This window comes from Triticum urartu, chromosome 3A (assembly GCF_056163025.1).
Source record: "Triticum urartu cultivar PI428250 chromosome 3A, HENAU_Tu73, whole genome shotgun sequence".
Taxonomy (NCBI): domain Eukaryota; kingdom Viridiplantae; phylum Streptophyta; class Magnoliopsida; order Poales; family Poaceae; genus Triticum; species Triticum urartu.
This window is the reverse complement of record NC_141875.1, coordinates 314,884,673-314,895,753: the sequence shown is the minus strand read 5'-3', so window position 1 is coordinate 314,895,753 and position 11,081 is coordinate 314,884,673. Positions and strand designations below refer to the sequence as shown.

The 11,081-nt window shown below is 48.6% G+C and overlaps 1 protein-coding gene across 1 annotated transcript; it reads right to left on the bottom strand.

Annotated features, from left to right (window-relative positions):
* Positions 1-3,003: 3,003 nt before the first annotated feature.
* LOC125527962 (mitochondrial uncoupling protein 1-like) lies at positions 3,004-8,584 on the bottom strand. The gene is made up of 9 exons (XM_087547005.1): positions 8,330-8,584; positions 7,697-7,903; positions 7,525-7,594; positions 7,250-7,380; positions 7,060-7,158; positions 6,881-6,985; positions 6,705-6,779; positions 3,549-3,635; positions 3,004-3,324 (listed from the first exon to the last, which is right to left on the bottom strand). Exons 1-9 carry the CDS (start codon positions 8,393-8,395, stop codon positions 3,304-3,306), a joined length of 861 nt encoding a protein of 286 aa, XP_087403131.1. The 5' UTR covers positions 8,396-8,584; the 3' UTR covers positions 3,004-3,303.
* Between the last annotated feature and the right edge of the window lie 2,497 nt (positions 8,585-11,081).

The following is an 11,081-nucleotide window of genomic DNA, read 5'->3' as shown; positions in this document are numbered from 1 at the left end:
TCCAACGTATCTATAATTTATGAAATATTCATGCCATGTTTATAACAATTTTGTATGGTTTTTTGTATGATTTGATTAGAACTAACCTGGACTGACATTGTTTTCAGCAGAACTACCATGGTGTCGTTTTTTGTGTAGAAATAAAAGTTCTCGGGATGGGCTAAAAATTTATGGTGATTTTTTATGGACCAAAAGAGACCCCCGAAGCACAACAGCTAGGCCAGGAAGTGGATGAGGAGTACACAGGCCCTCTAGGTCCGCCGTACCCCCCCCCCCCCCAGGAAGGGTGCTCCGGGCTTGTGGGCCCCTCGGGCACCTCCTAACGTGAGACCGACGACAAAAATCTTATAAATACCCAAACCCTTAAAAGAACCCTAGATCGGAAGTTTCGACGCCACAAACCTCTGTAGCCACGAAAAATCAATCTAGGCCCTCTCCGGTACCCTGCCAGAGGGGGCCATCATCACTGGAGGCCATGGAGGAGGAACCCGGAGGGGGGCCATCATCACCATGGAGGCCAAGGACCAGAGGGAGAACCTCTCTCCATCTAGGGGGAGGCCATGGAGGAGGAAGCACAAGGGGAGACTCTCTCCCCCTCTGTCTCGGTGGCGCTGAAGTGCCGCCGGGGAACCATCGTCGTGGTGATCGTCTTCATCAACATCACCTTCTTCATCACCTTCCTCATTTCTTTTAAGCAGTCCACTCTCCCGCACCCCGTTGTATTCCCCTACTTGAACATGGTGCTTTATGCCACATATTATGATCAAATGATGTGCTGCCATCCTATGATGTTTTGAGTAGATTTCTTTTGTCTTTTAGGTTGATTGATGATCTAGATTGGTTTGAGATGTATGTTTTATTTTGGTGTTGCCCTATGGTGCCCTCCGTGCCGCGCACACATGAGGGATTCCCGTTGTAGTGCGTTGGGATACGTTCATGATTCGCTTATAGTGGGTTGCTAGAGTGACAAAGGCTTAAACCAAGTAAGGGGGTTGTTGCGTATGGGATAAAGGGGACTTGATACTTTAATGCTATGGTTGGGTTTTACCTTAATGATCTTTAGTAGTTGCGGATGCTTGCTAGAGTTCCAATCATAAGTGCGTATGATACAAGTAGAGAAATTATGTTAGCTTATGTCTCTCCCTCATATAAAATTGCAATAAGGATTACCGATCTTGTTAACAATTGCCTAGGATAATTTTGCACACCGATCCATCATTATTCCACACTCGCTATTTATAATATATTGTAGTATATTCTAACTTTATGTTAACAGCACCTATTTTTATATTTTAGTTCTCCAATATCATGCAAAGCTATCCTCTTCATACCCACAACGTAGTTTTATTTCTCGTTTCTAGATGGAAGCAAACGTTCGGTGTACGTAGAGTCGTACCGGTGGCAGATAGGACTTGAGAGAATATTGATCTTACCTTTAGCTCCTTCTGGGTTTGACACTCCATACTTATCACTTCCACCTTTGGAAATTGTTATGATGATTCCTTGCACTTGGGGATTATCAGCCCCCCCCCCCCGATGGGATCCAGCACCAGGGCATGCTTGCCTGGCTGTACGACGTCTTCGGGGTGATCCTCGGCGTCAAAGGTGATTGTACCTTGGGACCATGCCAGCCGTTCACTGGTTACATCCTCTGTTGCGTAGATCGTGCGTCTAGCGAGCTTCTGGTTTTGGTGTGTGCCAAACGTCATGAATATCATGTTCACGGAAGTCTCGCAGGAGGCCTCGTAGCACCGTGTAGGTCGTATAATATGTCTCCATGTAGTGTGACCGGGCCGATCATAGACCTCTTGGGCCTGCCCTTACATGTTATACACGCGTTTGACATAGCGTGAAGGCGAGATGTCATCGGATTGCCCTGATCCATCAGCGAGCAGCTCGAAATAGCAGCTCGAAATGGCATGGCGAGTGATCGTCGGCCTCTAATGATTCTCCAAGCCCGGTTCGTTCTCCGGTCAACATCGCCCATGCCTGGAGCACCAACTGACGGAGCAAATTCCCGTCAGATCGCTCGGTATGGTTCGTGACGAGCCCGGGAGTACCGAAACGAAGTGTGCACACACAATTTACCCAGGTTGGGGCCTCCAAAGAGTAATACCCTACATCCTACTTTGTGTTGTTATTCATGGTGAGGGAATGCCTCGTGTAGAGGATTACAATGGTGTTTGAGATGTTTACCGAGAGTTGAGTTCCAGATTGGATTGCTAATGAGGACCTAGGCCTCCCTTTATATAGACAGGAGATGCCTAGGGTTTACATAGGGGGGAGGTCAGATCAATTCGGCCGCTGCCCTCTACCTTGGAACACGCTCATTGCCTTCGCCTCCTTAGGGTTCCATGATTCCCTTTGGGCCTGGTGGGCCCTGGCCAAGATCGAGGGTGGGCTCCTTTACGTCAGGCACCCCGGGTTTGGGACCCTGTCAGCCTCCACCTCCGGCAAACCTGGTACCCCTCTCCTTGGATGGTGCCTTGTTGGCTGCAGACCACACAAGGGCGGTGAGCATGATCCTTAGGAGGCATGACGGAAGCGTGGTCTTTGCAACGTACAGATTCTTATTTAACTACAATTATGCTTTAGAGTGAGAAATTCTTATTTAACTGCAATGATGCTTTAGCAAGAGAAATTCATGCCCTGATACAGGTCATGGCGTTGGCATTACAACATAGTGAAGGCCTGATCATTGTCCAATCATACTCCTCCGGGCGTTGGCGACCCTTTCCGGTGAGGGCTTGGATCGTTCAGTACATGGTCCACTTGTCGCTGAGTTTATTCTACGTAAGTTTAAGCGAAGCGTGATTAAAATAGGGTAGCGGATCGACCCCAATACACTCGAAATTAATTTAACACTGTTGTATGGTTACACAGATGACTACCATGTTTCAACCTCGGAAGGAGAACATGCTTGGAGGATGAGCAGGGGAAGTAAGTTGACACTTAGAACATTGTTTTAATCACAATGAACAAAAAAAAACTTGCTGACATGTATTTAGAGATTATAAAGTAAGTTTCTTATGATCTCTATTTAAATTGCACAAATAAGCAGATGTTTTTTAAGTATAACGTGTCAAATTTATTAACCCAATAAAGCGGGCATCGGTAAAAGCTAACAATTTACAACATGCTCAGTCGTAGTCATCAAATAGATCAAATTACAACATGAGAATGCATTCTCCTGTACAATGAAAATCTGAATCCTATGCTGAATGATTGTGTATGTCTGTTGCTCCAGAAGCTGTACCCAGCTTGTTCCATGAAACCTTGCAGCGCAGAGTTCATATATAATCCTTACTGAAAGAATCTTCTAACCTTTTTATATTCGACCAAAAGAAAAATGGATCAGTTAGTTTTACAGGAATAGTGTGTGCAAAAAATTTAGTCAGAATTATGTTTTTTTTAAGGAGGATCACCCCCGGCCGGCCTCTGCATCAATCGATGCATGCATCCATATTATTAAATTAAAACGTAACAAAGTCATGAGGTCCAAAGAAGCTCATAAAAGTCAGAATTATGTTGGGAGTAGAAAAGGTTACCTGTTCCAAAGTTAAGAACATTATGACATTCCATGACCCAACTCGACAAAAGTTTGCAATAAACCCCTTGTAGAAAGCAGCAAGTCCCTGCAGAAAAGCACGATCTTTGGTCAGTATGGATGTATTATAGTGATGATTTTCTGCAAAGCACCTAGTAACATGACACTACACTTTCTAAATTATTGCAAAATAAAGCATATTCCTCCAGCACAAGCATTTGCACCATCCAAAACCAGATCAACAATAGAAGGTATAGTTGGTAGAACCACAAGTTGCTGGCATTCACACAGGCGTATGTTATGCCTATTTATAGAAAATGATTACTGAGACGGCATGCCATTTCATCAATTTTCTCTAAATGTGGTATGCCACATCATGAAACTGTAGCGTGCCATATCATCAAAACTGCTAGCAACTGTGGCCTGAATGGGACAGGAACGGAAGTTTGGGGGTAGACTAACCAACGAAATTTTCCTAGTACACAACTGCTGCTTTGGAATTACCTTTAGAAAGGAGGCGCTTGCCCGGCTTTAGCGAACTGAAGCAAAGCGTTTGCAACAAAAATTAGTACAAAACAAATAAAAGCGGTTCGATACAGACCCAAAAGCAAAGCTTTCGAATGGCCAAAGAGGCACGTTTCTTTTCCTTACTAGCACTCACTCACTCACTCACTCACTCTCTCACTCTCTCTCTCTCTCTCTCTCTCTCTCTCTGTGTGTGCGTAAAATTCTGTAGTGATCTTAACAAAATCTAGGCTAAACTCAAACTACAATAAATCGGCATGTTTTTTTACTTCGAAAAAGAGGCTTACCCCCGGCCTCTGCATCAAGCGATGGATACAGCCATCTTTATTAATTATTCAACGGTCCGACAAAGCAGATGCATGGATCAACCCAAAGCCACCTTCCTGACGACCTCAATCGCTACACCTACAAGTCTCATGGAGTGCCCTGGCGCATCCACACACACCATCTAATCCGGTGGCCACCCCAGGCTGCCTTGAGCCGAGAGCACCAACCAGTGTAGCAGACCCTCAACACACATGGAAAAGTCCGCCGCCGCCATCTTCCGCCGTCCCATCTTCAAGAGAGATAAATGCATATGCCTTGCCAAGCCCAACTGCCGTCGAAGCCACCACGACGCCAGACAGCGCCACCATCCTGCGCGCGTCCATCAACATGCGACCATCGCCGAGACCCGCCGTTGTCGGCATGTCAGATGCCACGCCACTCCATCGTTGTAGTCGTCCACTGGTCCCTCTAGCCGATGAACCCCTACAAGAATGATGCCCCCAACGAGGGAACGACACTTAAGCACCGCCATCATTCGATCGACTGATCAAGGGTTTCCCCCGAAGGTAGCGGAATGAGGTGGGAGCTTCACCTCGATGATGCCTTCAAGAAGGAAACGGCGCACGGGGCGTCTCCATCACCGGCTCCGGCCACCAGCCGAAGACGGTTTTCACCTGGATCTGTCCCACGAGAATCCAACCGATATCTTGTGCACCGGCCAGACCACCTTGAAAGCCCCAGATCAGGCCGCCCAGATCCGGCGACCACCCACAACAACACTGCCGCCGCGGGAGCCCTGGCGCACCGGCCACTACCGGAGTGCACCACCACTGGAGCCTAGGAGGAGGGCCGCCACCCCACTTCGCCCAACCGCGTGAGCCGCCGGGAAAGATCCCGCTTTTGCTCGTCACCGTCACTGATCTAATCCAATCCGGAGCACCAGATCACCAGCGCAGTTCCGCCTTGGACAAGGGCACCACCACGCCATGCCGATGCGGGCTGCCTGAGCTTCACTCTCCACCACCGACCAGGGCCGCCGCCCTGGGATCCAGGCCGGACCTCGCCGCCGCTGCCGGCCACGCCCAGCCCCACCCCTATCATCTGGCCGATCTCTACCCTCGCCACCACAAGCGCCGCCGTCGCGCCGCCATGGACCAAGGGAGAGGCCGTGTCCCGCGGATCCAGCGCCCTCGCCGACATTCGATCCGAGAGGAGGAGGAGCAGCCCTTTGCCGCTACCGGCCAACGCACGGGCTTTGCCGGCGCCGACCCTAGGCGGCGACGGAGGGGGGGAGGGGAGTCATTGGGGCACTGGCGGCTAGGGTTAGCGCCTCTCATGTCGAGGGACCAAAGGCAGGGGCGACGCGAGAGGGACGAGAGGTTTGGAATGTGATAATAAGCATTAGAAAAAAGCTGACAGAAAATATAGCCATGCACATGTTTCCTGATTAAGCTGCAAAATGCAGTCAAGCGTAAGGGCCTGTTCTGAACCTCTCTGAGCTTCTCAAACTCCACAAAATCAGCTTCTGGAGCTAGCTTCGAACTTCACCTGGCGATTCGATTCGTTCGACAACGTTCGTAGCTTCTCTCCACAATTTGGTCCAGCTAGGAGGCTATTGGCCCGATGGGCGCCAGTTTGGGCCAGATGGAGGCAGCCCATATGGCTCCAGCTTGTATCATTGTGTGGAGGAGGGTTGGCCACGTGCGTAGTAGCGAAGCGAGCATCCCACAGGGTGTCGAGGATCTGTTTCACGAATCGTTTTTCTACTTCACGGTGGCATCCTTTTGTAATTAATAGGAACTCCTAGCTTCTTTGTTTTGTGAAGCTGGGCTTTAGCAACTTCAGGAATTTGCACTACAGGCTTGTAAAGCTTCATGAAGCTGACTCCACGGAGCTAAAATCGTTCTGTCCGGCTCCACGCCTGGAGTTGGTGAAGCTTGGAGTGGGAGGACTTCAGAACAGGGCCTAAGTCAGCATCTTCAAATAATCCATCAAACAGGTAGTCAGCAATAAAATGACATTTATCTCCTGGATACATCAACAACCATATGTTGAGCAAACCAACCAGGCACCCATGGAAGGGAAAAACTCAATAACCTAACAAGGTGATGACTATCTATCTGACACAAAATATCAACTATATTGCCGTTTCTTATTTGAGTAAGGATGATATAGTATATTAAGGGCAGATGTTGACATATTTGATACATACAGATATGGGCTTCACAAGTGGAAAATGAATTTTGTTCGCTAAGTGTTTGGATATTGGTGATAGAACATCAAAAGTTATCTTCTATAAAGTTCTTAGAAATTTGGAGGTATAAAACAGCACAATACTGAAAATAATGGAAATTGTTCATCATACATCATTTTTTAATGTCTTGGCGAAACAATCAAATGTACTTCTGTATGTTGAATCGCCCATCATTCTTGATTTCACCTACAAAGGACTCATGCGATTAAAAATATGTGAAAACTAGACCATTCATTAATATAGAAGACAAGGGAAATAGTGAGGTATAAAGCTTTTGCAGACAATACCACATCCACTGGAGATCCAATGCAAACAGCAAAAATACCGGCACCGAGTCCAGCCAAAAGATGAGTATAAACATTATCTGTAAACCCAGGAAGACCTAGAAACATCTGCACACAAAGAAAAATGTGATGAAAGTATAATTAAATACAGGATCGAAAGATGAGGGAGAATGAAGAGGCACCTGTTTAAATTGGTCGTAGCTGGCCAACTCGGCGGCATTAATCAAAGCATTTCGTGCCATATTAGGACCAAGGCCAGTCCACAAAGCTCCGATACCTTCCTAGAAAAATAACAAGCTTACAGACCATGGGCGAGAGGAATAATCTTGTAACCTTTTACTGGTCGTTGTCATGATGAATCGTAGCAGCAACCTGTCTGACTATGGTGGCATACGCATTAAGGGCTCCAGAATAGTGCCTCTTGACAGCAGTAGATTTTCCATCTGCTTGCAATCTCACTTTGACAAGATCAGTTGGATTTGCGACAGCAATCGCTATGACACCTATACACACATAGTCAATTCGTTCAGTGTGTGTTTCATCATCCACATTAACCTGGCACGGCCCTTTACAATGGACCAGGGTAGTGTGGCAATGTTATGAGAAAAGTAGAGTTTTTCCAGTGAAGAGAGGCTGGAAATGCTTACCAGTTGTAAGAGCGGCAAGAATCTTGTTCATTAAAGTGGCATCACCTACAAACACAAATAAGGCTTTGACCTGCAATGCACAGAAAGAGCAATCCTGTCAGGCAATTGGTCACTCTGAACTGAAGAAGGGAAATGCACTGCAACTGCAAGGTGAAATGGGAGCAGCACAGACAGGCTCATACAAGCCGACACGGAGGCCGCCATAGAGGCACTGGCGGTGAAAGCCAGGGATGATGCCCTTCCAAAGTGCGCTGACGCCTTCCTCCCTTGCAATCGACATCATTGTGCCCAGCATTCCTACTGTAGCTGCAGGCCCAGCAGCTGTTTTCTTTTGCAGCTGAAGACGCACCTTGGCTGTGTCCAGAGGAATGGTGCACACCTGATGGAATCAATCACAACAACAATCTCAAGTATTATGATCAATATATAACGAGTCTGAGACTCAGTAATCATCATATCATATCCAGGTAAGGAGAGGTGAGGCAACAAAGAAACCCTAGGCCTAGCTATAGCTCTAGTTTAGTGCAGCAGCTCAGCTGATGAAATGGAATGGTTCTCTAGTCTCTCCTACTCAGGTCTTGCTGCTTGTTTTTTATGGCACGAGAAACAGATTAATATACCACTAGTATATGTACTACACTGGTATGGTATGGAGGCTGGAAATGTTATCCAAAAAGCTTCCCTTCTATCACGGGGTGCATTAGCAAGATCGAGCAGGCATTCATCCCAATCCCCAATACAAGGGATATGCTAGGCAGCGGCACAGCCAGGATAGAGCAAGAGAGACTGCAATGCTGTGGTGTACCTCAGCGAAGCAGGAGGCGATGGCGCTGCTGATGAAGACGGCGGCGAAGGAAGAGGCCGTCGCCATTTTATCCCCGGGGAAGCGGCGGCGGCTGTGCGGTCGATGGCGAGTAGAGGGAAAGAAGGGTAGAAGCAAGCTCCGAGTAGGCTGCTGATCTAGTCCATATTTAAGATCTAGATTCAGATCTCAGCGTCTTTCTTGTTTCCAGGCTTCGTCGGTTACAGTAAACTCTAGCAAATGATTCATATCTGCAGTCTCTGAAATCGTTTTGTACTCCCTCCGTTCCTAAATACTTGTCTTTCTAGACATTTCAAATGACTACTACATACAGATGTATGTAGACATATTTTAGAGTGTAGATTCACTCATTTTGCTCCGTATGTAGTCACTTGTTAAAATGCCTAGAAAGACAAGTATTTAGGAACGGAGGGAGTAGATTGTAGAAGTTGTACGTCATTAGCTAGCACGAAACTAGTTGGAGCCCCCGCCCAAGCCCTAGGGCTGGGCATATAACCCGAAACCCGATGTACCGAACCAAAATAACCGGCACTGACGTCGAATACACCGATACCGAAAACTTCGGTGGTATGACCGGTTTACATGTCTGAAAAACCGAAGTTAGTTCGATGCATTTGGGTTTAGCCCTCGGTCAACCGAACTGACCGAACACCCAGTAAAAAGAAGGCCTGGCCCATACGCGCATACTGCTATTCCTATGGGCCTACCCTAATCTCTCGCAACCGCATGCGTAGCGAGTATACCAAGGTAGCGAGCGAGCCGCGCGCCGACTAACCTCTGCAATTAAATTCACCGCCTCCTGGCTTCCCGCATGGAGTTTTTTTATTAAAATAATTTCGGCATTGAGTTTAATGGTCGATGCTTCCTCATGTGAATTGGCGTGGAGGCTAGTATTATCTTTTAGCAGGCAGGCACGCAGTGCTACATGGTGTACACCGGTATAGACACTGAGTACTGTCAGTACGGCCACAATGATTCCTGCTGCTACTCGCCTTTTCTATTATATCGGTGCCATTGGGTCATAACCGATGACCAAACCGATTTCTCGGTGCAACGGAACCTCGGTTTCATAGTTTTTTATTGACAGACCAGTCAATGATTTCTCAAAACTGAATTGTTGCAAAAACCGAAGAACCGCACCGATCGGTTCAGGGAACCGAACGCCCAGCCCTACCTAGCCTCTATAGCCCTCTTCCTCCTCCCTTCCCTCCCCTCCCCGCCACCGGTGTCCCCTCATAGCTACCGATGAAGGTGCCGGTGATGTTTTTTGATGTAGGGTGGAACCCTATACGACCGATCTTTCACGAAAGGAGCGGATCCCGCGATGAACACGAAGAACACAAAAGGGGAAATCACGAAGGGAAACACAAGAGAATCACTCAAACCAACGAGATTAGGTCACACATATGCTAGATCCTCGAAACACAAATAGATACATGGTCCGAATCCAACAAAGGACGATACATAGGTAACCGGTTCTTCTCGGAGAGGAGGTCTTGAGGTCTTCCCGTTAGGGGTCTTGAATCCAAGTGGATCTTCTCCGAAGAGGTGACGATCCCTCGCGATGGAGTAGATCCAGATGGATGAGCGAAGCTCTATCTCACATATGAGCTAACACAACGCTAACCCTAGAAGGAGGGAGGAGGAGGTCTATTTATATTCTAGAGTCACAGAAGGGTAAGTGGGCTTTGGCCCAACACGCGGGCGGCATACAGGCGTCAAACCTCCAACGGTCACCGGTCGTCCGATGGCTCGCAAGGGTCCGGACGTCCGGTGCTCATCGGAAGTCCGATGTTTTGGCTCGGGTTTGCTTTGGTCGGACGTCCAGTCGGGGTCGGATGTCCGTGGAGTCGGTCGTCCGATGATCTCCATACTTCCGATGTTTTGGCTCGGGTGCGGTGGTGCCGGTCGTCCGGTGTTGCTCAGTCGTCCGGACGCTGGGAGGTGTAGATCGTCCGAACGCTGGAGCGTGCGCGGGCTGGGACTTGGCTGGCCGGTTGGAGGCTCCAGGCGTCGGACATCCGAGAGGCGTCGGTCGTTCGAAGACTGGGAGTTTCGAGCAGTCCTTCTTCTTGTCCATTGAACTTGGTGTCCTCGCCGTCTTGTCCGTTGGGTGTAGTTGATCCGTGGCTTTCCTCCAAGCACCTGATCACACATAGGGTCTCCGCATGAGGTAGTAGCCATGTCTCATATGTAGGAAGTGGAAGTTCGGAGAGACGCGAGTTCACCTTATCTTCGATAGCCTTTGCTCGGGCTCTTGTCATTGGTCCAAGTGGTGTCGTGGGAGATGTCGATATGTCCATGGGGATGACCGTGGGATTCTCCGCATCATCTCCCCCCCCTGGGAAATATCTGATCTTGGATCGAAATCTTCATCACCATGGTAGGGCGAGAGATCCTTGACATTGAAGACATCACCATGGTAGGCCATGGCATGACAGAGATCACCGGAATCCGTCTAGAGGAGAGGGGAGGCCCGTCGATGATGGAGATGCAGTCCACAGCCGCCCAAGGGAAGATGGGGGCTGGTTGCCCCACCCATTGTCCTCGTGGCCAATTCTGGTTGTTTAAAGGTGCGTCGGGGCCGGTGGCAGCCGAAATCCGATGGTTGAATGCCGCACCATGGGTCGGTGGCGGCCGGATCCGGCGGTTGATGACACGCCGGGGGCCGTGGTGGGCGGATCCGGTGGTTGAGGCCGCGTTTGGGGCCGATGGCGGCAGGTCTTGCCATTAC